At 35.2% G+C, this 24,781-nt stretch overlaps 1 protein-coding gene across 3 annotated transcripts in view; it reads right to left on the bottom strand.

Moving 5' to 3' along the window:
* Window positions 1–2,483: 2,483 nt before the first annotated feature.
* RNF128 (ring finger protein 128) overlaps window positions 2,484–24,781 on the bottom strand; it is a 76,398-nt gene continuing 54,100 nt past the window's right edge. For 2 of the 3 annotated variants that reach the window (XM_031675501.2, XM_072957772.1), the window contains exons 2-7: window positions 24,232–24,479; window positions 14,526–14,597; window positions 11,548–11,630; window positions 10,560–10,656; window positions 9,410–9,578; window positions 2,484–3,904 (exon numbers count right to left, since the gene is read on the bottom strand). In XM_031675501.2, the coding sequence (XP_031531361.1) occupies window positions 3,771–3,904; window positions 9,410–9,578; window positions 10,560–10,656; window positions 11,548–11,630; window positions 14,526–14,597; window positions 24,232–24,479 (803 nt within the window). In that variant the 3' untranslated portion in view covers window positions 2,484–3,770. Of the gene's footprint in view, window positions 3,905–9,362; window positions 9,579–10,559; window positions 10,657–11,547; window positions 11,631–14,525; window positions 14,598–24,231; window positions 24,480–24,781 lie in introns of all 3 variants that reach the window. The other variant, XM_015247848.3, reaches the window with a different exon arrangement.

Raw genomic sequence — 24,781 nt, 5'->3', positions numbered from 1 at the left:
CTACAGCAGGTTTAGAAACAGTAAGATTCAAAACAGGTGGAGCACTACTAGAGGCGAGCCATCTAAAACTTTACTGCTCAAAATACATTCCCGGGACCAGCGGCATTGGCATCACCTGGGAGCTTGCTACAAACTCAGAATCTCAGAGTTCATTCCAGACCTGCTGAATTAGAATGTGCATTTTAACAAGATCCCTGGGTAATTTGTAGGCATATTAAAGTTTTAGATGCACTGATTGAAAGCAAATTAGGTATTTGAAAATCAAAGTTTACAGCAAATTGGGGGGTGATTAATTATGTTTCCATGAAGAGCTACATAAGCATCTTTTAAAAAATAAGCTCTATTATGCTGTACACCAGAAATTGACACAACATTGTAAGCTGACTATACTACAATAAAAAAGAATGCAAAAAACAAGCTCTATTGATGAATTTTAGATGATTGAATTGCCTTTTTTTAAAAGTTCATATCAGGAAATTCCCATTAAAATTTTCTAAGGAAATGGGTCAGAACTAGGATGTCAGTTCGAGGAGAAATGGCCATTAACTATCCATGCTAAGCCCTACTTCTATCTACTGCTCTTTAACCATCCAAATCTAGGCCTGTCCACAAATGTCTCACATTCATGAGCTTGTATGTTTCTGGAGAAAAAAAAGTTAAGAACTAGTGGGTGGTGTTTTTCAAACTTTTCACTGAGTTACCTCTAAGGCAGAGAAGAATGAACATTTTTCTTGGAGGTCCAAGTACCCACCATAATCATGAATTTCATTTAAGTCTCATGTAGCATGTAAATCTAAATTTTATACTGTTTAGTATGTTTTTAAATATTTTAAAATTCCACTCCAAAAAGAAGCAGCAATGAGTAAGGCAAATAACTCAAAATTTGCTATAATCTAAAGTGATAAAATTTCTCCAAATATTATAGAACTTAATTAAAATATTTAGTAAATAAACCAAAACTAGATGTGGGGGGTTGGGGAGGAGAACTATTCTTAGCAATCCAATTATATCTTTAAACGTATTTTTGCTGATTTACCTGGGAACCATGTATATTCTTATGTATAAGATAATACAACCTGACTTCTAATCTTACAAATGAACTCTGAGAAAACCCCTCTTTAAGTTGAAAACTACTATACACAGAGGTATATCTACTGCCACTGTTAAAGGAATCAGCTTATATTTTATGTGAAAGTAATAAAATCTGTTGCTCAAACTCTTTATTATCAAAAGATAATAGCAGGAAGAAAATTCACAAGTGACGTAGAATTCCTCTCCTCTGCATATACCCAATAAAATCAAGAACATATCTACACAAAGACTTGGATGTGGACACTCCTAGCAGCATTATCAACAATCTGAGTGTTTATTAACTGATGAGTGGATAACCAGATGTGGAATACTATACAATAAAATATTCAGTAATGAAAAAGAATGAAGTACTGATGCATGCTTCAACATGGATGAACCTTGAAAATATTATGCTAAGTGGAAGAAGCCAGTCACAAAAGACCATATATGATTCCATTTATATGTAATGTCCAGAATAGGCAAATCCTTAGAGCCAGAAAGTAGACTGATGGTTGCCTGGGGCTGGGAATGGGAACAGAAATTGAGTGCAAATGGGTGTGAAGGGACTTTTGGGGTTGATGGAATATTCTAAAACCAGACTGTGGTGATAGTTGCACAACTCTATACATTTGCTAAGTACCTCGGAACCATACATTTACAACAGGTGAATTTTTGGTATGTAGATTATACTTCAATCCAGCTATTAAAATTCCAAAAATTATAAATCCCCAAAAAAACACCTCCACAGAGCTTGAAATAATTAACTTCCTAAGAATATAGGCCAAATTTATTGCATGGCATCACACACACACACACATACCCCTAGCATATTGCCACATAAGACATACATAAACCTTGGTTTGATAATCATGGTTCTTAGGTGTTCTAAGCATCTGCTTATTCTTAGCATGTTTGGCAAAATAAAGAGATGCACTCAACTCATTAACAACATCCTAACAATCATACTGCCAAAGAGAAGGCTGAAGGAAAAGATAACTTCATAAAGCAAATAAATGGCCTTATGTCTTGGGTCATATAAAGATGGGCTAGCATAAAAAAAACCATAAAACAAAAAATCTGAAATGTATATAAAAAAACAAAAGAGAACAAACAAAAAACAAACAAAAAAGATGGACTGGCATCATGGTCTTTTTCTAACCTTATATTAACAGTGGTCAAACCTCATTATTTACCTTGCTGACATTTAAAAACAATTCATGGCAAGTTCAGTTATATTATAACGGGAGCAATTCCTCCCTATGTAATGCAATATGTAAATATTTATCACGCTAAAGTGTTAGTTTTTATTGATCAAATAGATCAATGACCATTTACATCCAACCATATTTCCCTCCCAAATCCAAACATATATTAAAAGTTAGCATATGGGAGCTAAACACTAGACACAAACATTTATTGGAATATTTTATTTACACTTTATATTTAAAGAGAATCAATACAAATCGGGACATATTTACAGCATTTCAAATCAGTGTACAAGAATGCAATGGTTCATCCATTCTACATTTAGCCAACAAAAATACATGTCTATTCTGCTTTTGCCTAAATTCTGCTGGAATTTGCACTGGAAACAACTCTAAAATCAAAGATAAGCCACAGAGAATACAAATAAAGTGCATTTTTAAATAGCTCTATTTAACTTTGGTGGATGAAGCTTCAAACTTTATATTAAGGCACCTGGAATTCCCCCCCCCCCAATTCTTTTTCAAACACCAAGAAAATGCATTCACGAAATTTATAGCTACATGGACAGAATTTTAGTTTACCTAATGTTATTTTAGCCCATTGAGGTAAAATGTAAACTCATTTTTCAAAGTCAACATTGTTTGGACAACATTTTCTACAGACTAACTTCTGTAGAGAAGTTCATACACAAAGATCAATTATCAATTTTGGGGTGACTTATTCATAATCATTTTCAAGCAGTATGATGATTTATATACTCTGCTTTTGAAAATCCTCTAAGTTTGAGAAATAGTCATACAGCATTTTTGTTAGGAAAGTTTTTGTCTATAATCTTTTGTCAAATTGGTGTCACTAATATACCAATCAATCCAGTCCAGTCCATATTCTCTGATAAACTATGCTTGACACTCACATGAAGTACATTTAGCCTAATTTTAAAAACAAGAAATAGTTAAAATGAATATTTTGCTTTAACCTTGTTCTATCAACTTAATGTAGCTTAAATAGACATTTCATGAAGTACTAGCCTAAGTTTGCATTGCTTTTTACATTACAATTCCAGATCAATATAAGCACCTAGAGAAAAACCCTGACACATATAGCCCAAGCTAAAGTAGTAGTATTTTTAATTAAGATACTATCATAAAATAAAATGATTACAGCTACTCCACATTTTAAAAGCAACATGTTTTTATAAGAAAATTGTTATAAATGAAAAACATGACCACTTGATGAGAGTTTTGAATGTTTAAAAATGTTGCTACCACTATTGAGAGGAAACTTGCCTATGAAAAACATTATAATGAGTTTGTGGAAAAAAGTTAATAGGTTAAATATTTTAAGTCATTTAACTATAGCATAATATTAGTCATCTCAGCACTTTCAGTATCATTCTTATTTTATTAAGTTTATCCAGTTCATTAATAGTAAACTAGGCCCTGATTGGCAGTTCTGTTATCACTAAAGGTTCAAGTTTTCTATTGACACAGATTTTATGATTTAATTTCTCGAACAGCAGTCTCTTGATCAGGACTTTCATCTTCTTCAAAGGTTGGGTTGACAACATGAGGAACAACATCCACTGCAATGGAACTTGCTTCATGGTTTACCAGCTGCAGATTCTCATCTTTAAAAAGAAATGGCAATTTTAGGATGATTTTACCTCCTCTTCTTTAAGACAAAATTCAATAGGCATGTCTAAGAAGCCTTTCTTATCTAATTCCAACATACTCTGGTTAGCAACACATTCCCTGCTCCTTTAATAATTTTAGCATACCTAGTGCCCAGATCTTAGTTTCGAAGTACTGTTCTCCAATAAAAGCCCCCACACCCTGAAGAAATAACTGATTTTAGGGCGAAGGCAAGGAGAGTATAAGACTAACCTAGATTCTAGCCTAAGGGTCAGCAAACTACAGCCTGCAAGCCAAGTCCATAGCTAAGAGTGGTTTTCACATGTTTAAGAGGCTGTAAGATAAAACATCCCCTCCTACCCAAAAAAAGCAACAAAGATCTATGGCCTTCAAAGCCTAAAATATTTACTCTCTGGCCCTTTACAGAAAAAGTTTGCCAATCCCTGGCCTAGAACATCTTATGGTACCAGAAAGCAAGGATGTACTCAAAAAAAAAAAGGATATATTTTCATGTATAATTGAAAAATTGTGCTCTACAATGGAATTTGACACAACATTGTAAAATGATTATAAATCAATAAAAAATGTTAAAAAAAAAGGATGGGGCCTGTTGAAAGGAAACAAAACAACTTGAGGGAATTCCCAATGACTAAATCTAGGACAATCTAATCATCATGAAAATAATATTATGGAGTCAAAGAAATATCTATGAGTCTATACTATTATAAATGAATAATTGAATAAATAAATGGAGAAAGGGATAGCTCTTCCTTAAAATAGAAGCTTAATTAATGTAGAAAGAAGGATGGAAACAGAAAATCACCATTTGGCACACACTTCAGTAATAATTATTGCAAGCAAGAGGTATCAATGATTGTGAAAATTAATAGGTAAAAGTATGATGAGACAGGATGTTTGTATAGTCTTCAAGTGTCTCTCTATAAAATAATAATTGCAAAGGGAAAAATAATAACTTTAAAAGCAGAAGCTTGGCAGATACCACCTTCACTAAGTGAAGAAAGTTAAAATAATTAGTAATAAGACATGGAAATCATGTGCCTCATTATATGATATGAAGTAGAGAAGGGCACAACATAATTTCTGTGGTATTCTTGCTAGAAATAGACAATGGACAATTCATTTAGTCATTGGGAAACAGCAGACAATTCCAAATTGAGGGACATTCTACTAAATAACTGACTGGTGGCCTTCAGAAGTGTCAAGGTCAAGAAAGACAAAGACTAAGGAAGAGTCACAGACTGGAGACAAAAAAAGACAATTAAATGCAATGTGGACCTCTCAGCAGACTGGGTAAAGAAGGAACATACCCAAACATAGTAAAGGACAGATATGACAAACGCACAGCTAACATCATACTCAACAGGAACAAGACAAGAGTACCCACTCTCACCACTCATATTCAACATAGTACTGGGAGTCCCAGCCAGAGGAATTAGAAAGGAAAAGAAATAAAAGGCATCAAAATCAGAAAGGAAGAAGTAAAATTATCTATTTCCAGGTGACATGACCTTATATAGAGAAAATGCTAAAGATACCACCAAAAGATTGTTAAAACTAATAGATGAATTCACTGAAATTGCAGCTTACAAAATCAACATACAAAAATCAGCCACATCTCTATACACTAACAATGAAATATCTGAAAGAGAAATATAGGAAGCTATCCCATTTACAACAGCATCAAAAAGCAATAAAATATTTATGAGTAGATTTAACCAAGGAGATTAAAGATATGCACTGAAAACTGAAAGACATTGATAAAAGATACTGAAGACACAAATAAATGAAAAGATATCCCATGTTTGTGGATCACAAGAATTAATGTTATTAAAATGTCCATACTACCCCAAACCATATGTAGATTCAGCACAACCCCTATCAAAATTCCAATGACATTTTTTCACAGAAATAGAAAAAAAATTCTAAAATTCATATGAAACTACAAAAGACCCTGGATAGTCAAAGTAATCCTGAGAAAGAAGAACAAAGTGGGATGCATTGCACTTCCTGATTTAAAACTGTACTACAAAGCTATAGTAATCAACACAGTATGGTACTAGTGTAAAAACAGACACACAGATCAGTGGAACAGAACTGAGAGTTCAGAAATAAACTGATGTGTATGAGGTCAACTAATATTTGACAGGGGAGCCAAGAACACTCAATGGGGAAAAGACAGTCTTCAATAAATGGTGTTGGGTAAACTGGATAAATATACAACAGAATGAAATGGATCCCTCTTACACTACTTGCAAAAATGAACTCTATAAATGGATTAAGGACTTAAAACTAAGACCTGGAACCATAAAGCTCTTAGAAGAAAACATAGGGGAAAAGCTCCTTGACATTGGTCTTGGCAATCATTTTAAATATGACACCACAAAGCACAAGCAACAAAAGCAAAAATCAACAAATGGGACTACATCAAACTAAAAGCTTCTGCACAGCAAAGGAAATAATCAACAGAATGAAGAGACAAGCTACAAAATGGGGGAAAATATTTGCAAATTACATATCAGATAAGGGGCTAATATCCAAGATATATAAGGAACTCATACAACTCAATAGCAAAAACCCAAATAATCTGGTTTTAAAAAGGGCAGAACTGAGTAGATATTTTTCCAAAGAACACATACACATACAAATGACGAACAGGTACATGAAAAGATGCCGAACATAACTAATCATCAGAAAAATGCAAATCAAAACCACGAGATATCACCTCACACATGTTAGAATAGCTGTTATCAAAAAGACAAGAAATACATATTGGCAATGATGTGAAGAAAAGGAAAACCCCAATGCACTATTGGCGGGAATGTTAATTGGTATAGCTCTACATGTGTGGAGGTTCTCAAAAAATTAAAACTAGAACTACCATATCATCCAGCAATCCCACTTCTGTATATATATCTAAAGTAAATGAAATCACTATCTTGAAGAGATAATCTGCACCTCCAAGTTCACTGTAGCATTATTCACAAAAGCCAAGGCATAGAAGTAACCTAGGTGTCTGCTGGCTGATGAACAAATAAAGAAAATGTGATATATACACAGTGGAATAACATTTAGTTATGAGAAAGAATGAAATCCTGCCATTTGCAACAACACGGATGGACTTGAGGGCATTGTGCTAAGTGAAATAAACCAGAGAAAGACAAATAGTCTATGATCTCACTTATACGTAGAATCTAAAAAAAATGCCAAACTCATTTCTACAGAGGTAATAGTTTTGAATACTTTTTTAGTCAGGCCGAAATTATTTCGAAATTTAAAAAAAAGAAACAAACCTGTGCTTGGGCCCTGCATCTCACGGATTTTGATTTAAGTATTCTGAAGTGGAGTCCAGATATCAGCAATGTTTACAGTTTCTCTGAGTGATTCTAATGCGCAGCCAGGGTTAAGAAGTAGGGCCCTGATTCAATGGTTCTCAAAGTGTGGTCCCTGGACCAGCAGCATCAGTATCACCTGGAAACTTACTAGAAATGAAAATTCTCAGGTTCCACTCCAGACCTATTGAGTCAGAAACTGATTGTTTCCTCTCTGTTTTAACAGGCCCTCCCAGTGACTCAATGTATGCTTAAGTTTGAAAGCCAGTTGCTCTAATATAATTGAGCACAATGATGGAAAACATAGGTATGAAGTAATTAACTGTATGTTTACCAAACGTTATTTAAATCAACTATCACCAATAATCAATGGTTAATAGGCAAGACACCCGAACTACTAATATATAGTCATAGATAAAATTAAATCTTTCCTATGTAGTCATACATTCAACACTTATTTGAATGTCTACTATGTGGCAGTCTGTGCTAGGTGCTGGGTATACCAACAGTGAATAATAAGACACTGTCCCTACCCAAAGGGACTTTTAAAATTCAGTGCAATAAGTGCAATGGTAGAAGATCTATGGAAGCAGACAGTAGGGCCACACGTGTGAGTCAAGGGAGGCTTCTTAAAGTGGAGCAAGTTTTAAAGGAGGAACAGGATTTAGATTGGGCTTTTCCAAATTCTTGGGGGAGGAAGAGTGGAAAGAATGAGCAGAGAGAAGATAGCGGCTCAAGCTATGTCTGTTGAATTAAGGTTGGAAATTAGGGGATGGATTAGAGGAAAGATGATATTGAATCAATAGGAAAGAAGAGGGGGAAGAATTTATGACCTCCGTAGTTCCTGGTTTGAGGCACTTGGGAAGGTGTTACTACCATTCACACAGATACAGAATACAGGAAAAGGGATGTGGATCGTCATTTTATTTGCTTCTCAAATTCTCTGCAAAAAATTGTTCTGCCTCCTATCCTCTCCCACAAGAACAAAACACACAAAAAAGGAGGTTGGGACTTTTTAAAAAAACTGGCCTGGCAATGAAATGAATTACCCTGTACACTCACTCTCCTTTATCTTCACTAAATTCTATTACCACACAGTTACAAGAACAAAAAAAAATATCACCAGGGGCAAATAAACAACGATTATTTATTATAGGTAGACTAAGCCACCGATTATTAAGATTCCTATGACTACTCTGTACTCTTGGAAATGTCTGAAGATTAGATTACAATATGAGGTTTGCGTTTACATGATGGCATTCCTCGTGACATATGTAGAAATGGTATCTATGGCACTGATAAACCAACCGAGGATGAAGGTTTATGTCATAGGAAGCTGAAATTTTTACAAGTCATCTTGACATCTTGTTTTCCTACTTTTATGCCAGTATTAGGTTATCTCAAAATGAGGATCAAGAAAATAACTATCAAACCAACAACAACCATGAAGAAAAGGTGGAAGTTAAAGAAAGGGAAAGTAATTTGTATAGGAGTTTTCTCTAAAGAAAAAAGTAACAAAATTCCCTAAAATTTCTCTGCTGGTATGACATCACTAAGTTGCAAATACTGATTCACATGAATTTTGAAATCAATACATTCAACTTTAGTTTCCATGGTTTGTTCATTTCATGGCAAATAATCAACAGGTGGCAGCACATATCATTCTAAAACAGTTTCCCATCTGTGCCAAACATGGGTTCTGAACAAGTTGTGTATAGATCAAGGTTTTGAAAACTGAATTCTACTTTATCATGCCAGGACTGCTTTATCTTAATTTATTTATCCTAATTTCTGATTGATCTGCAATAAACAATGGCTTCTAAAGTTTAAAGTATCTCCTTAGCCTCTGTAAATTAATAAGCCACCACTTAAATGCACTGGTGAGAAGCTTTCCAATAAAAAACCTTTTTCTTCTATGAATAATCCTCACTCTTGAAGCATTTCATCTATTTCAGGTATATTTGAATATGTACATATTAAGTTAAGGTAGGGGTGCCTCCTGCACTACCTCACTCTTACTAGAAAAAAAAAACCTGGAATGTGTTAATGGATGAATGGAACAAATGTCAAAAAACTGGAGTACTTTGCCGGCGGTATAACTCACAATGGATCATTTGTGGGGCGCTTGTTGCCCCTCAGCGTGGTGCTTACTTGCTGACTGCACATGTTCCTCCAAAGGTGGTTCATCTGCTCCCTGAACTGAAGCATAACCAGACGATGCAGTCTCACTGCGATTATCCTCTTCGTGAGGAGAGGCACTATTGGATGTTTCACTGGATACAGGGACTTGTAAAGACACTGATCCATCTTCAACATCCACCTGTGGAAAGCATTTGAACGCATTAAGAGGCTCTCAGAATCCATATGCTTCTTTGACATATCATTACAAAGTTTCTTCACAGGTGACTTATTAGAGCAATGCTTCTTAACCTTTTAAACCTATAACCCTCTCCCTCCTTTATATTGAAGTTTAGTTGATTTACAATGTCGTGTCAGTTTCAGGTGTACAGCAAAGTGATTCAGTGATTCAGTGATTCAATTTATATACACATAAATTATTTTTCAGATTCTTTCCCATTATAGGTTATTACAAGATACTGAATATAGTTCCCTGTGCTATACAGTAGGTCCTTGTTTATAATCCCTTTTGATGATTACAAAAATTTCTTGCTGGCCCCAGCCAAGGCAACTGGAAGAACTGGGTCCAATGGGGTGAAAGATGTTACAGGTAGATTGACTTCACATCTGACATGTTCATCTGGGTGATCCCAACACTTTATAATATAATGCCTGGTACAAGGTGGGCACTCAAAAAAAAAATTCTTATGCTGTCCCCGAGGGGAATTGGGGATCACCATCATCTATATATCTCCTCAAGTCAGGAAGATTTTTGTTGAGCTTGACTTTCTGTTGTGTATTGTGAAATAGGCAGTGTTTATTTACCAAATACACTACAATTCAATATTTATCATGCTTTCTCAAACTTTACATGCTCATTTAACTACTTGTTTGGTTGCTAAGAGTGAAAAAGAGCAAGGAGTATCAGAAGTCAGTTCAGGTCATCACTTCACATTCTGACCAAATAATAAGTACATTTGAAGAGAAGAAAGAAGGAAAATGGAGGTGGTCCAACATGGCACCTCACTGTCACTGTGATGTAAGTCGGTCCAATTTCTGTCATAAACTGCAAGTCTATCACATTACATAGCTAAAAAATATGAATGTTGTTTTCCTGAAGGCCCAGGTATATAAATAACACACCACTTAAGTTCCTTCATATAAATAGTTCAGCAACGTTTACCTCAATTCCCAAAGCTTTGAGTATGTCACATTTGCACATGGGGCAAGTCCTGTGTTCTAACAGCCATGGGTCAACACATGTCTTATGGAAAATATGGCTAATGAAGGAAAAAAAATTGGTTATCAGTTGTGAAATAGCAACAACACTTTGCCTAAAATACTAAGAGGTTAGCCCTATAATTTTACTTAGTCTTTTAACTTATGTATTTTCCCCCTTTTAAACACACTATTACAGCATAAATCCTAAGAAGGAGCCACAGAAACAAAATTTGGAAACTTCATAATACAGTACTCCCAAATATAAAAGCCTCATTACCCTAGCTTCATAAAAATTATTTTCAATACTACTTACTTGAAAAACGGCTAAGAAGCTATCTGACCTAAGACTTTGTTCAGTAATTCAGATCTTCATTATCTTTTTATTCCCTAGAAGTTAGTCATTCTCAATAATATAGTACAACTAAGTATCAAGTGCAACATAATTCCGATACATTAGGCAATGTGAGAAGTTCTGAGAATGCCACCATTTAATAGCTAAAAGGAAGAGACAACTTCCAGGAGAGGGACAATAAGAAACCAAAGAATGAAGACTTCCAAATAGGTACTCATATGTTGATTTTATTTTTTTCTCAATAGGATTGTCAGAATTATTTTGAATTAAATAATCCAGTACCATACACACACCCACCCTCCACCCCCTCCCCAAAACACAAATAACCAAATAAATAGTGGTGCTGGCTAGGCTCTCAGTTATTTATGGAACTAGCTTCCAAACTGTACCAGATTATGGAAACTTTATATAATTAGCCTTATTCCAATGCCAGTGATATTAAAAATAAAGCATTTACCTATATTTTAATGAAAATAAGTTAAAAAAATAAACACCTTCTTTATATCACATTGGAAACATCCAAAATAGTTTCCCCCAGTGCAACCATTTTTGTAAATCAGCTAGTCTTATTAATGACATAAAAGAAAATCAAACTTACTTGCAGGTTAGGATGCGCACCAAATCATTTGGTTTATATAGTTCAATACACACAGCGCAACTATCTCCATCAGGGCCAATTTCCTATGAGCAAACAGTTACTGTTAGTCTGATGGATAAGAGAAAATACATTAGACTAGAGAGCAAGATCAGAATATACATGTATTTAAATTGCATCAATTCCTACAGAAGGAGGAGCAGGACATCACTAAACTGACTGTTTCAGTAAGTGATTTAAAATTATTTAGACTTAATTGGAATCTTAAAAAAAGTCAAACTTACAGAAACAGAGAGTAGAAAAGTAGTTGCCAGGGGTAAGGGATGGGGAAACAGGGAGAAGTTAGTAAAAGGGTATAAACTTTCAGCTATAAGATGAATAGGGTCTGAGAATCTAATGTAAAACACAGTGACTATAGATGATAACACTCTATTACGTAATTGAAATTGGAAAATCAAATGCAATATTTAGACTTTAAAAAGTAAAAGAATAAAGTCAACCAAAGAGGAACAGTACAAAGGGAAACATGTAGCACTGATTTAAACCTTTTCCTGGTTTCAGAATTCACACGATGCTGTAAGGTCTATGGCTATGTTTTTCCATCAAAAAAAAGTAAGATATAATTCACATGCAGTAAAATTCACTGGAATGTTGAGTATACAGTTTTGCAAGTTTGCACAAACACGCAGTTGCTTATTCCCCACCACAATCAAGATATAGGATACTCCTATTACCCCTATTATAGAGGACAGTCCTCTATACCTTTTTGTTGTTAACCCCTCCTTTCACCCCCATCCTCCAGCAACCACTCATCTCTGTTTCAGGGCCTATAGTTTGGACTTTTCCAGAATGTCATTGTAAGTGGAATTGTGCACTATATAGCCTTTGAGTCTGGCTTTTTTCATTTAACATAATGCATTTGCAATTCATCCACGTTGTTGTATGTACCAGCAGGGATCTCCCCTTTTATTGTTAAATAGTATTCCATGATATGGATGTACCATGGTTTTTTAAAACCATTCACCATTTAAAGAACATCTGGGTTCTTTCCAGTTTTTGGAAAATTGAGTAAAGCTGCCATGAACAACTGTGAACAAGCTTTTGTGTGAACGTATTTTTTTCCTCTAGGGTAAACACCTAGTAGTGAGACTGCTGCGTTCTTTGGAGAGTGTATGTTTGATTTCATAAAGAACTGCCAAACTGTTTTCCAGACTGGCTGTACACTGCATTCGCACCAGCCAATGCATGAGAGTTCCAGTTGTTCTACATCCAGCCAGCTCTTGGTATTGTCAGTTGAATTGGTTTTAGCTGTTCTAATGAATGTGCTGTGGTATCTCAGTGTGGTTTTACTTTGCATCTCCCTAATGACTAGTGATATTAAGTATCATTTTATGTGCTTTTTTTGCCAGCCATATATTTCTTTGGTAAAATACCTGTTTTATGTATTTTTCCACTAGATTGTTTTCTTCTCTTGAATTTTGAGAGTTCTTTATATATTCTGGATACAGTCCTTTATTAGATATGTGATTTGCAAATATTTTCTCCCAGTCTGTGGCCTGCCTTTTCATTCTCTTAACAGTGTCTTTCAAAGAGCAAAAGTTCTTAATTTGACAGTCAAATTTCTAATTTTTTCTTTAATGGACTTGTTTTTGGCATATCTAAGTAATCTTTGTCTAACCAAAGCTATGAAGATGCTTTTCTCCAAAGTTTTCTTTTAAAATTTCATAGTTCTAGGTTTTATATTTAGGTCTGTGATCCATTTTGAGTTAATTTTGACGAGGGCATGAAGTATGGATTGTGGTTCATTTTTCTGGAATATGAATATTCATTCATTGCATGTGGAGAGCCAACGATTGACTGCCCTTTCCTCTTGGAACTGCCTTTGCACCTTTGTTGAAAATCAATCGACCATATATATGTGGCTCTATTTCTGGACTCTCTCTTCTGATCCAAAGAGCTAAAGGTCTATTCTTTCTCTAATACCGCACTTGCTTGATTACTGTAGCTTTAACATAATTCTGCAAATCAGATAATGTGAGTCATCCAAATTTGTTCTTTATTGAATTGTTTTGGTTAGTCTAGTTCTTTTGCTTTTCCAAATAAACTTCGAATCAACTTGTCCATTTCTACAAAAGATACAAGTAGGATTTTCACTGAAGCTGCATTGAATCTATAGATTAGTTTGGGAGGAATTCACATCTTTGACAACAGAGAGTCTTCTAACCCATGAACGTGGTATATCCCTCCATTTATTTAGGTCTTCTTTGATTTCTTTCTTTCTTGCAGTTTTCAGCATACAGATCTTGTACATATTTTGTAAGATTTATACCTAAGTAGATAATGGTTTTGGTGCCATTTACATGGTATTTTTTACTTCAGTAAGTTCTATAGCTATTTTTTATTGAAGTATAGTACAAACTTCCATAGCTTTTCTTTGGATACATGTTTTACATATCAATGATAGTTTTCAACTGTGCTAAATCTGAAAATGGATGTTCAAGTAAAGTTGTACTGAAGCACTGTATTAACTTACTGTTGTTGTTGTAACAAATTACCATAACTTAGTGTCTCAAAATGACACAGACTTATTCTTTTACTGATATTGACCATGGCCTCTTTCTTGCATCACTCCAACCTCTTGCTTTCATTGTCACATCTCCTACTGTATTGTAGTCAAATGTCCCTTTTCCTCTCTCTTATAAAGATACTGTGATTATATATAGGAACCACCTGGATAATCCAGGATATTCTCCCTACCTCAAGATCCTTAACTTATTCACATCTGCAAAGTCCCTTTTGCCATAAAGGTAACATTTACCAGTTCCAGGGATTTGGATGTAGACACCTTTGGGGGCCATTATTCAGCCTACCTCCAGTATCAAATAGGTTAAAAAGTCATATTTTGGAAGAACATTTATCTTTTAACAATGGCTTAGTAGCATTGCTTTAAAACAAATAGCATTTAAAAGTCATAAATGCACCTTGTCTCCTTGTTTCAGTGTACGGAGTTGAAGCCTTCCAATAGCTTTTTTAGCATCTGCCTTTAATTGTCTCTGTAATAAAAAAATAGCAAGTATTAGGAAAAACTATTTTTAAAAGAAATACAATAAAAAGGGTAGAGAGGATTAATAAATATCAGACAAAAGTCAATGTATAAGTGAATTTTAAAATATAAAATTTAATTAACCATAATAAATGTCCATCTATCTGATATCAAGAGGGATTTTTTAAATTACTGAAACTTTTCACTTATGTTTCCTTAGCCTCTTAAACAGCAGCTTTGGGCCACAACGGTAAAGCTGTGTGTCTCTATTCCAAATGGATTCAGATGCTATGAATGTTCAAATGAATTTTTCTATTTTCAAAAGCCCAGAGAAACTTAAAGTGCATCTTTTCCATTTTCTTTTTTGAATGGTGTCATGTTTGGTAGAAAGTGCATAGGCTTTGGATTCAAATGGACCCAGACTCAAAGTCTGATTTTGTCACTTACTAAATGAATAATACTGGACAAGTCATTAAATCTTTGAGCTTGTTTACTAGCTAGTACTACTACTTCCTTATATTTTTATCTAGTTATTTTAGAATTTAAACTTGTTTTTGATATCTATTACCTCATTTAATCCTTACAATAACCTCCTAAAGGAGATATCTCCATTTTAACGTTGAGGAAGTGGGGGCCAGGAAAAGTAAAATAACTTGTCCAAAAGCATATGCAGCCCCTAAATGATAGAGCTGTTAGTGAAAGTCCGCTCTTCACATTCCAAGATTCCATTATGATACACCATCCAAAATCTTCTAATGTTTTCCTAACTCTTGAATTCTACGGTCTGTCAAATTGTGGCCAGTCCTTACAATGAAAAATCAGTATGCCCACAGGGCTCTGGCCCTCGACCAGACTTCCAAACATCACTACTTCCTTTTCATATAAAGCATGAGCTATTTAGACACCAAGAAGAGAAAAATGCAAATGATATAAAAAATAGAGCCAAGAAGAGAAAACAGGACAAGAGAAAAAATGTAGTTGATAACAAGTCTTTGACAGTCATTTTGCACGTTGTCTTTACAGCACTTCTGATTTAGGTTTTAAGCAATGAGCTCTAAGACACATTTGGGGAAGTGATAGATCTCTAGGGTATCTACTTGATTAAGTCTATATAGTCTGATTTCTTATTCCAGAATATTCAACAAAATATTAATGCATGAATCTCCACTGCTAGTGTCTATCAATTTATTAGGGATGAACTATATAACTCTGATCATATCCAAGAGTGATGCAAATTAATGAGGTGGGATTGAAGGCAAACTTTAAATGTAATGCCCAAGTCTATGCTGATGAGAAAAGTGGAACTTATAAGATCAGTGCTAAAAAAAAGTGTGTAGGGGGATACAAAAATATAGGAAAAAATCCAAGATACCAGAAGATCCTAAGCAAGGGACTTGATTATAAAGAATCTCTAAAAGATTTGCAGCATAGCATAAACCAATGTTTAACAAAGCAGTCCCAGAATTTAAAAAATCTTTTAAAAGGAACTTTGGATATTCCCAATAACTCCCACCAAGCTTTTATAAAGAAAAGACTTCTTCAAATATGTATGTACAACATGTGGTTTTGTTAAGAAGCAGAAACTGTATCCTCAGAGACTGAATAAAGGTCACTTGTAAAACTGCCATTAGAACTCAAAATTCACTGTTATACTGATAGCAAGAGTTTCCAAGATGCATCCATTCCTCTAAAACCTGACAGATGCGAACAAAATTATGACCAAATAGTTTATATTAAATATGTTTGGATAATATCATTAAAGTCAAACTTCTGGGTGTCCGAATATATTAACTTTTAAAGACAATATGCCCCAATGCAAATTGTAATTTACATTTTATTTCTTAAAAAAACAGAACTTCAGGAGTCTATAGATACTACTTTGTTACACAAAGTACTTTGGACACTTTTTTGGTACCTCTCCACCATATGAGAATTCCCTCCTATCCTACAAATTCCAACAGCACATTGCTTCTACCTCTTATATTCTGTAGTTGTGTTGTATTGTTCACGTGTCTTTCTCTCCTAGTAGATTGTGAGTGGATGGAGGACTGGGCCTTAATCATTTAAAAAATTTCCCACAATGCCTAGTAGTTGCTCGAAGAATAGCTTCTGAATTCAGAAAAACAGGTTTTCTTGATTTTCTCATCCAAGTCAGTTTTACTCATTAAAAGCCTCTATCAAATTTAGGAAACAAAAGGTTTAGAGAAAATGTATTGGGCCCCTTCCATGTGTCAGGTTTAACCCTAAGCTTTTTACTTGTGTCATCTTGTTTAATCATTAACAACCTTATGGAACAGGTATTTTAATATCCAAATTTTATAGACAAGAAAATGCTCATAAGCTTGACTGAAGTCCAGGCAGCTGGTTAGTTGCAGAGCTAGGATTTATTCAAGCCCAGGTTCTACCAGGGTTTAAAGCCCATGATCTCTCTACCATAGTACACTGCCTCCATTGTGTAATAGCAGTGTTTAAAACGCTTCACATTCCTTGTGAAGAAGATAAATGAAAGAAATAAGCAAAAAAAACCCCTCAAAGTCAGCTATTATCCAATCTTCAAATCCTTCCTAAATTGGCTACTTCCTGTGATTTGGGGAAATCTTTTAAACAAGTATTTTATATCAACAGACTCTCCCTGCCTCCTCCCCAATCCTAAGAGATACCTGGTCTAAGGCTATTTGGCAGTTAGAGTAGAAGATTGTTTCAAAGCAGCTTGGTTGTTGGCCAATTTTCTTAACAGAAGCTTCATGTCACTATTCTTTTCAAAAGTTGTGATGTTTCCAGTCTCTGAAGAATCTCAGCTACATAGTCTTTTTGTGATTCTGACTGACACTTTATTTGGGCTGAAAATGAAAAGTCAGGCCAATTCTTATATTACAGCATTCAATTTTTAAATTACAGTGAAGGCAAAGATATTCTACCTAGTTCATTTGTGAATTTATACCCAATTAAGTAAAATAAATGTTCAGTCCTGTGATTTGTCAGCTTGGGTTTTGGTTCCAAGACGTTCAGCTTTTAGTTTAACTGAAACCCACAAGAAAAACACTAGGCATGTAGTCAAACCTAATTACATGATAGGCGAGGGCAAGGTATGCAAAAGCAAGGAAAGTGGGTGGATATAAGCAAACTAGATTTTCCTGTTCTTAAGTCACCACTCTTTTTTTAATAAATTTTTTATAGAAATTTGACTCAGCGTTCATAAAACAGAGTATGTAAAATCAAGAATTATAGTAAGAGAATTATTTTCCTCAGATATATTCCTGTCAATAAAATCAATGTCTGAGTCATATGGCTGTTTAGATATATGAGCAATGAAAGATATTTAATTTTTTCCCAGTGAAAACGTATGCATCAAATCACTGTGTTGTATACCTGAAACTAATGTAATATTGTATGTCAATTACATTTCAGTTTTAAAAAAGCCCCCCAAACCCTCTGCATAATATATGAATGGAAGTGTTCCTAAAGGAAAGAGGAGGTGCAGACTATAAAATAGCTTCCATAAGTCTAGGGAACTACAAAACTAGGAATACAGACCACTCACATGAAGGTGATCACCGTGAACAGTGGGAGGAAATGCACTGTACAGAAGAGCAGTGAGAAAAGGGGGAATCTGACCCAGGAGCTAGGTCAGAGAAAGACTATAAAACTAGGTCCTACTCAGACAAGAATTTGTTTAACCTGCTGTTATATAAGAATCAAAATAATGGTTCTGTACAGGGCTCTAAATCTCAAATTTAGGCAGGAACAGATACATATATACAAACACATCTACTACAAATGTGTATATGTTGATAGTGGTACAGTATGCAGACACTTGATAAGTCTTCCAGTTAATTTTATATACTAGGAGAGAAGAGAAAATTTACTGTAACCAGAAATGTTTCAGATATTTTTAGCCATGCCTTAAGTTCAAGGACAAATTTTAAGATAATAATATAGCTAAGTTCTTCCTCATCTGAGCCCACATAAGAGCACAATCTCTCTGGCAGAAAACTACAAGGACATGTGTGACATATTTCCGCCCAAGAAGCCAATTTGAGTCTCAGGGTCCGACACTCATATTGGGGACTGGCCACGAGACAATTCTGCTAGCAATTGGCCATGCTGCCCAAAACTCAGGACCCCAGCAATGAAACCAGGTACATATTATCAATCTTGATTGTTGTGCCAAGTCACCATGACAAGCTAGTACAAAACGGTCCATTGTTCCAGATGTGTATAACAAAATCATCAATCACTAACTTTAAGAACACTGACTCATTTATTTTGTAACTGAAAGTTTGTACCTCAACCTCCCTCACCTATTTCTCTCCTCCCCTCACCCCTCTCCCCTCTGGCAACCACCTGTTTCTTGTCTGTATCTATGATTCTGTTTCTATTTGGTTATGTTTGTTTATTTGTTTTGTTCTTTAGGTTCCACATATAAGTGAAAACATACAGTATTTATCTCTTTCTCTGTCTGACTTATTTCACTTAGTATAATACCTTCTAGGTTCTTTCATGTTGTTGCAAATGGTAAGATCTCATTCTTTTTTAATGGCTGAGTAATATTCCATCGCATATGAGGAGCTAAGTAGGTACAAACTTTTGGTTACACAATAAGTGAGTCACAGGTATGAAAAATACAGTGTGTGGAATATAGTCAATAATTATATAATATCCTTTTATGGTGACAAGGGACAACTAGACTTATTCATGGTGATCATTTTGAAGTGCATAGAAAAATTGAATCACTCTGTTACATACCAGGAACTAGCATAGTATTGTAGGTCAATTCTACTTCAAAGACAAGAGATCAGATTCATGGCTGCCAGAGGTGGATGGTGGAGGCAGGGGAATTAGATGAAGGTGGTCAAAAGGTACAAATTTTCAGTCATAAGATAAATAAGTACTAGGGGTGTAATGTACAACACGGTAAGTATAATTAACACTGCTGTACATTATAAATAAAAGTTGTCAAGAGAGTGAATCCTAAGAGTTCTCATCACAAGGAAAAAATAGTTTTTTTCTATTTCTTTAGTGTTGTATCTACATGAGATGATGAATGTTTACTACACTTATTGTGGTGATCATTTCATGATGTATGTAAGTCAAATCATTATGCAGTACACCTTAAACTTACACGGTGCTGTATGTCAATTATATCTCAATAAAACTGGGAGGAAAACAGAAAAGCAAATAAAACAAAACAAACAAAATAAAACCACTCTGAGGGCCACATTTCCAGGGTTGGCCAAGGGCCAAGCATGGTTCCCTGGGAGACTTGCACGGAATAAGCAACTAGATCTACTGTGTTATCGCTTTCATCACAACCCATCTCCTCTCTCTTGATCAAGGTCTTTTTAACAACAAAACAGTCATAGTTATGTGGGTTTTTTAAATTCATACAGCATTTATATATAAGGTAAGTAAGAACAACACAACCTTATCTAATACTTGCAGAAGGCAATGAAGGATGAAAACAGGCTCAAAGAAATAATTCTTCCAGTCTGTAAGACCATTGAAAACATCTTTATTGATGTATCAATTTAAAATTATCTGTTTACTCCCTTGATCTATGGCCACTTGAACTTTGTGATAAACTTGTACAGAGTTATTTAAAGTAATGAACTAAATCTAATTCTTCCTCAGACCAATCACTCTCCATTGGTATCACATCCTGGAGAAGTTTTAGTTCAGTTTCCCAATACATTCGATTATCACAAGATTTATTTATATAAGGCAGTTGAATCTTACCAACAATACCAGTATTACACCATATCACAACATGGTTATGATACAGCTTGGTTTGGTTACAAAATAAATACGAAGAATCACAGAAATGTTTATTAAATATTCCTAGAACTGTCCTTTGCCCACATATCAGATATTATTATGGAAAAGTGTCAATGGTGATGCTTCTGTCATTTCTAGGTTCCATGTTAGCTGAGGACAAAGTCAATCATTTGTCTCAACTCACACTATTATATAATTTAGGTTCCCATTGACTGTTGTACTGCAAGGCCATCTCCCTCCCATGGGGAATACCTGGGTATCATTCAGTGTTATTCCTATGCCTATAGTTTGTCTTATTTTGGACCATCCTTTGGTCAAAGTCTGTCAGAGATCAGCAATGTAAGTTACAATTGCACCCAGAAAATTTCCATAAATGTGGGGATCTGCACGTGTCTCAAAGAGGCTCTTCCTGTGCTTCCATAAGTAAAAATAGAAGGCCATCACCCCATGACTCTATGGGCCTCCATTTGAAGTAAAATAGTTAACAGACTGTTGTATCAGAGTGTATGCTCCTTCCCAGTGCTGAGTGCTAACGTTCTCTAGCATTATGTATTGGGTCTGTGTGACCACATTGCAAAGTCTTTATCAGCCTTCCTAGTGGATTCCTAATTTTTCCTCTACTCTTGGAAGATGATTCCTACCAATCTGTCTTTCAGAGAGTACAATTCTTTTTTTCCTGAAAGTTACTCTTAATTAAAAATAAATCTAGCTTGTTCCATTATACTAAGGCCAGCTTCCATTTCACCCAGAGCCCTCTTTTGTTCACTGACCAATGTTTACTCCAATACATGCCTTGTTTCCATTGAATACTGGTACTTGTGTATGGTTAGGGTACATGCACTGTACCCTAAAAATGCTAGGTATCCCATGCCAGAATCAAGTATACAGTGGTCACTCCCAAATTCAGTTTAGTCTGAGCATGCCATAAGGTTTTCCATAATCTTCCTTGTCTTAGGTTAGGGTTGTTCCCATGGGGAACATAAATCCACCACATAATGCTTAATATATTATTTTTATTCACAACCCACTGATACTTTTCTTCTTGTCTAAAAGCTTTCCATCCACAAAAACAGGGATAATGTATATTCTTACACATCATTCTATGACATGTCAGGCAAATGGCCACTATATGCTGCCCATTATATTGGGGTATTTTGATCATCAAAATTTATAGTTATACATTTATCAGTTTGCTTGACCTATATATATAGTATGTTATAATGGTTCAGATGGAAGACATTCCTGAATATTCTAGTGAATTCCTAATATTCTAATGAAGGTAAAGTTTTCCATAACTCAGTTTCAGTACCATTTCTACCAGTAAAATGGGTATAATGCAGTTAAATATTTTGTGATAGTTTCAACCATCATATGCATCAAGCTTTACCTTTTGAAAATAATTAGGAAGTCAGGAAAATTATGTAACACGTAAATGACATTTTAGTACTCTCAAATATATATAAGCAAAAGGGATTATCAGTTATATATTTAATTCTTTAGTCACCAAAGGATAACCATATGTAGCCCATTAAGTGGTGAAAGATGCCCACTCAAAAGCCTTCTCTAAAAGGTGAGAAGTTTTAAAGTTATTCTTGACCGTTTGCACAGAGATTAATTTTCTTAAAATGTATTAAAAACTATGAAAATTATTTAAATGAGCAATGAAACCAGAGTTAAATATCCCATGGAGCTTGTGCAACACCAGGCAGTACTTTATAAACTATATTGCTTGCTGATGGGGTTTAATGCCACGTTAAAAGGATTAATATAGCACTTGGAGTACAGAAATACATACCCTACCATGAACATCCGCAAACCAAACTTTCTTGTCATTGTTACTATAACCTTTGAATAGCTTGTCATAGTGGATACCAATTTCTTTCCAACCTCAGAGATAAAATCAGCATGATATACAAATGCCAAATATTAACACAGTGTGAAACTGTTGAATGGCCTGGTGCAGGAATTTTAAACATCCTTTTGACCACAGCTAGTAACAGGCTGAACCTGCCACCAATGTGATAAGCTGCTTCTCTAAGAAGAACAGAAGTCAATTAACTTTAAACATTGAGATAATCATCACTCATTACCATATGCTGGTGTCTAAATCTTTATGAAGGTTTTATAATAAGATTTCAATTTTTCATCTGTTCCTAAATTTAATTAACTTTCTTGCCATATAGAAGTCCTCACTGCTCCCTCACTCTCAAATAAATTGGGTTCATCTTTGCTTATTGAAGAGTGCATGAAGTGGCTAGAATTTCACTGCCTTTGGAGGAACTTCTCAGTACATATTAAAATGTAATCTTGCCCCTACTATATGATCAGCTGAAAGCATTAAATCTCTACTAAGCATTCTGAAGCAGTGGCACATCATTCTGCTGTTATGTTGAGAATACTTGAGAGGGAGAGGAGGTAAGAAATGGTGGTGGCATGGACCAGGGTAGAAGCAATGGAAGCGGTGAGGGGTAATTGGATTCTGGATATATAATGAAGGTAGAAATAACAGGACTTGCTGATGGAGGTTATACAGGAAGAGAGAAAGAGAGGAATGAAGACTAACTCCAAGGTTTCTAGCCTGGAGTCAAGAGAAGTTTTTTGAAAATGGAAGCAATAATAGCATGTCTGTGTGCCCACAGTAACAGAAGACAAGGTGGAGGATACAGGATATAGACACAGAGGCATAGATGGGACATGTGGTGGAAGCTTGCTGTGGAAGTACTCTTAATTACTTCAATTTTCTCAGTGGAATAAGATTCAAAATACAAGTTGATTGAGAATAAAGTTGCAGGAGGTGTTCGAGGTTTAAGGAGAAAAGAATATGTATGATTAGTCACCTAGGAAAGGCTAAGAAAAACACAGTACAATTGTCAGGCAGCATTAAGGGCTCACTCTGAGTTTGTGACCATAAATTTAAAGTGAGATTAGCCTGTATAGATATCAGTGTTTTCCTGCTATTTCAGCTCTGCAAAGAGCAGGCATAAGTAGGTGGGAAGCAGTATTTAATCAGGGTTGGGTTTTGACAGCAAGTATAACAAAGAGGGAGAAGGGCCAAGGGAACTGAAGATGTATGCCTTGGTCATGGGAGGGGTGGAAGTTAAGCTGGGTAAGGAGAGAAATGAGGATATCAGAGGATGAGGGGCAATTTAAAGGTGGTAGAATCAGTGCCATACAGCCATCGGTACCTCCCTGTTCAAAGATGCTTTGGTATTTTTGTTCTGTTATTTCTATACTTTGTATGTGTTTGCACATCAGTTGTTAAAATATGGGAGAAATTGTGAATATGTGACTCTCTTTGGAGCCTCGCACTATATTGTGCACAATTAGATCTTTATCTTTAAACTCGTCTAGTCATGATATTCAGCCTACTGTCTCTTCCTAGCCCTGCCCCCACATACGAACACACACATGCAGAGGCACACATGTGTAAAATAACAGTGTTTATCTTTGGGAGGGTGATGACAGGTTTTTTTTTCCACTGTTGTCGTTATATGAGGTTTTGGGTGAAGGTTATTTTCCCTTGTGCTTTCTGATTTCTAAATTTTCTATATTGTGTATGAAATGTTTTTGGAATTTAGGAAAAAATGTATAAAAGAACATATGTATTTACACCCATATATACTTAAATGCTGGCTGTGCTCCCTGATGAGGACTTAAGAAGACAATGAGGCAGGATTAAGGCCATAGACAAATTTCAGAAAATAAAAGATTTGAGAGGATGGAAGCTGACATACTTTTAAAAACTACCAGTTTTCACAAAACATACGTGTGGATCATTTATAGCAAGTGAAGTATATTAAAACGCATGACACTGAATCTACAATTAAGAGTGAAATATTTTTAAATTGGAAGGAAGGACCATTACAAACCTGCTTCCTGCTTTGGGCTCTTGCATTCCGTAATCTTCGAGCAGAATAAAAGATAAAATAGCCCACAGTTGCTGCCGTAATAATAAAGAAGGACACAGAAACGAAGAAAATTGAATAGTGATTCACCCAAGGGCCATGTTTTTTCCCTACTTCAATGACCATTGTTACTTGTATGCCTCTTTGAATAGATTGCAGAATTTTTGTGCCTTTCAGATTGCCAATCATGATTGCCACAATGTCTCTTGCACCTGTAAAAGAAAAGAAATTCAGTTTTAGTTTGGTAAAGCATTCATAATGTAAAAATTCAGTTGTTAAAGTGATTTTAAATGATTCCCAATGAGACAAAGGAAGGATACTCATTCATTCAGTTAACATTTATTGGGGACATATGCATATGTAAGTTAGAGGGGATATAAACATGCTGAGGCTTGGTTACTGATCTTAAGGAACTCACAGTAGAAAGGAAGCTATGATATATAACAAATACCTCCCCTCTCCTCAGGTTTGCCATCTATAATTCAAAAGTATTGAGTGTGGGGCCAAATTTGCC

The sequence above is a fragment of the Vicugna pacos genome, unplaced genomic scaffold (assembly GCF_048564905.1).
Source record: "Vicugna pacos unplaced genomic scaffold, VicPac4 scaffold_76, whole genome shotgun sequence".
NCBI classification, from domain to species: domain Eukaryota; kingdom Metazoa; phylum Chordata; class Mammalia; order Artiodactyla; family Camelidae; genus Vicugna; species Vicugna pacos.
Note: the sequence above shows the minus strand (reverse complement) of the source record. Positions and strands in the feature narration are given on the sequence as shown.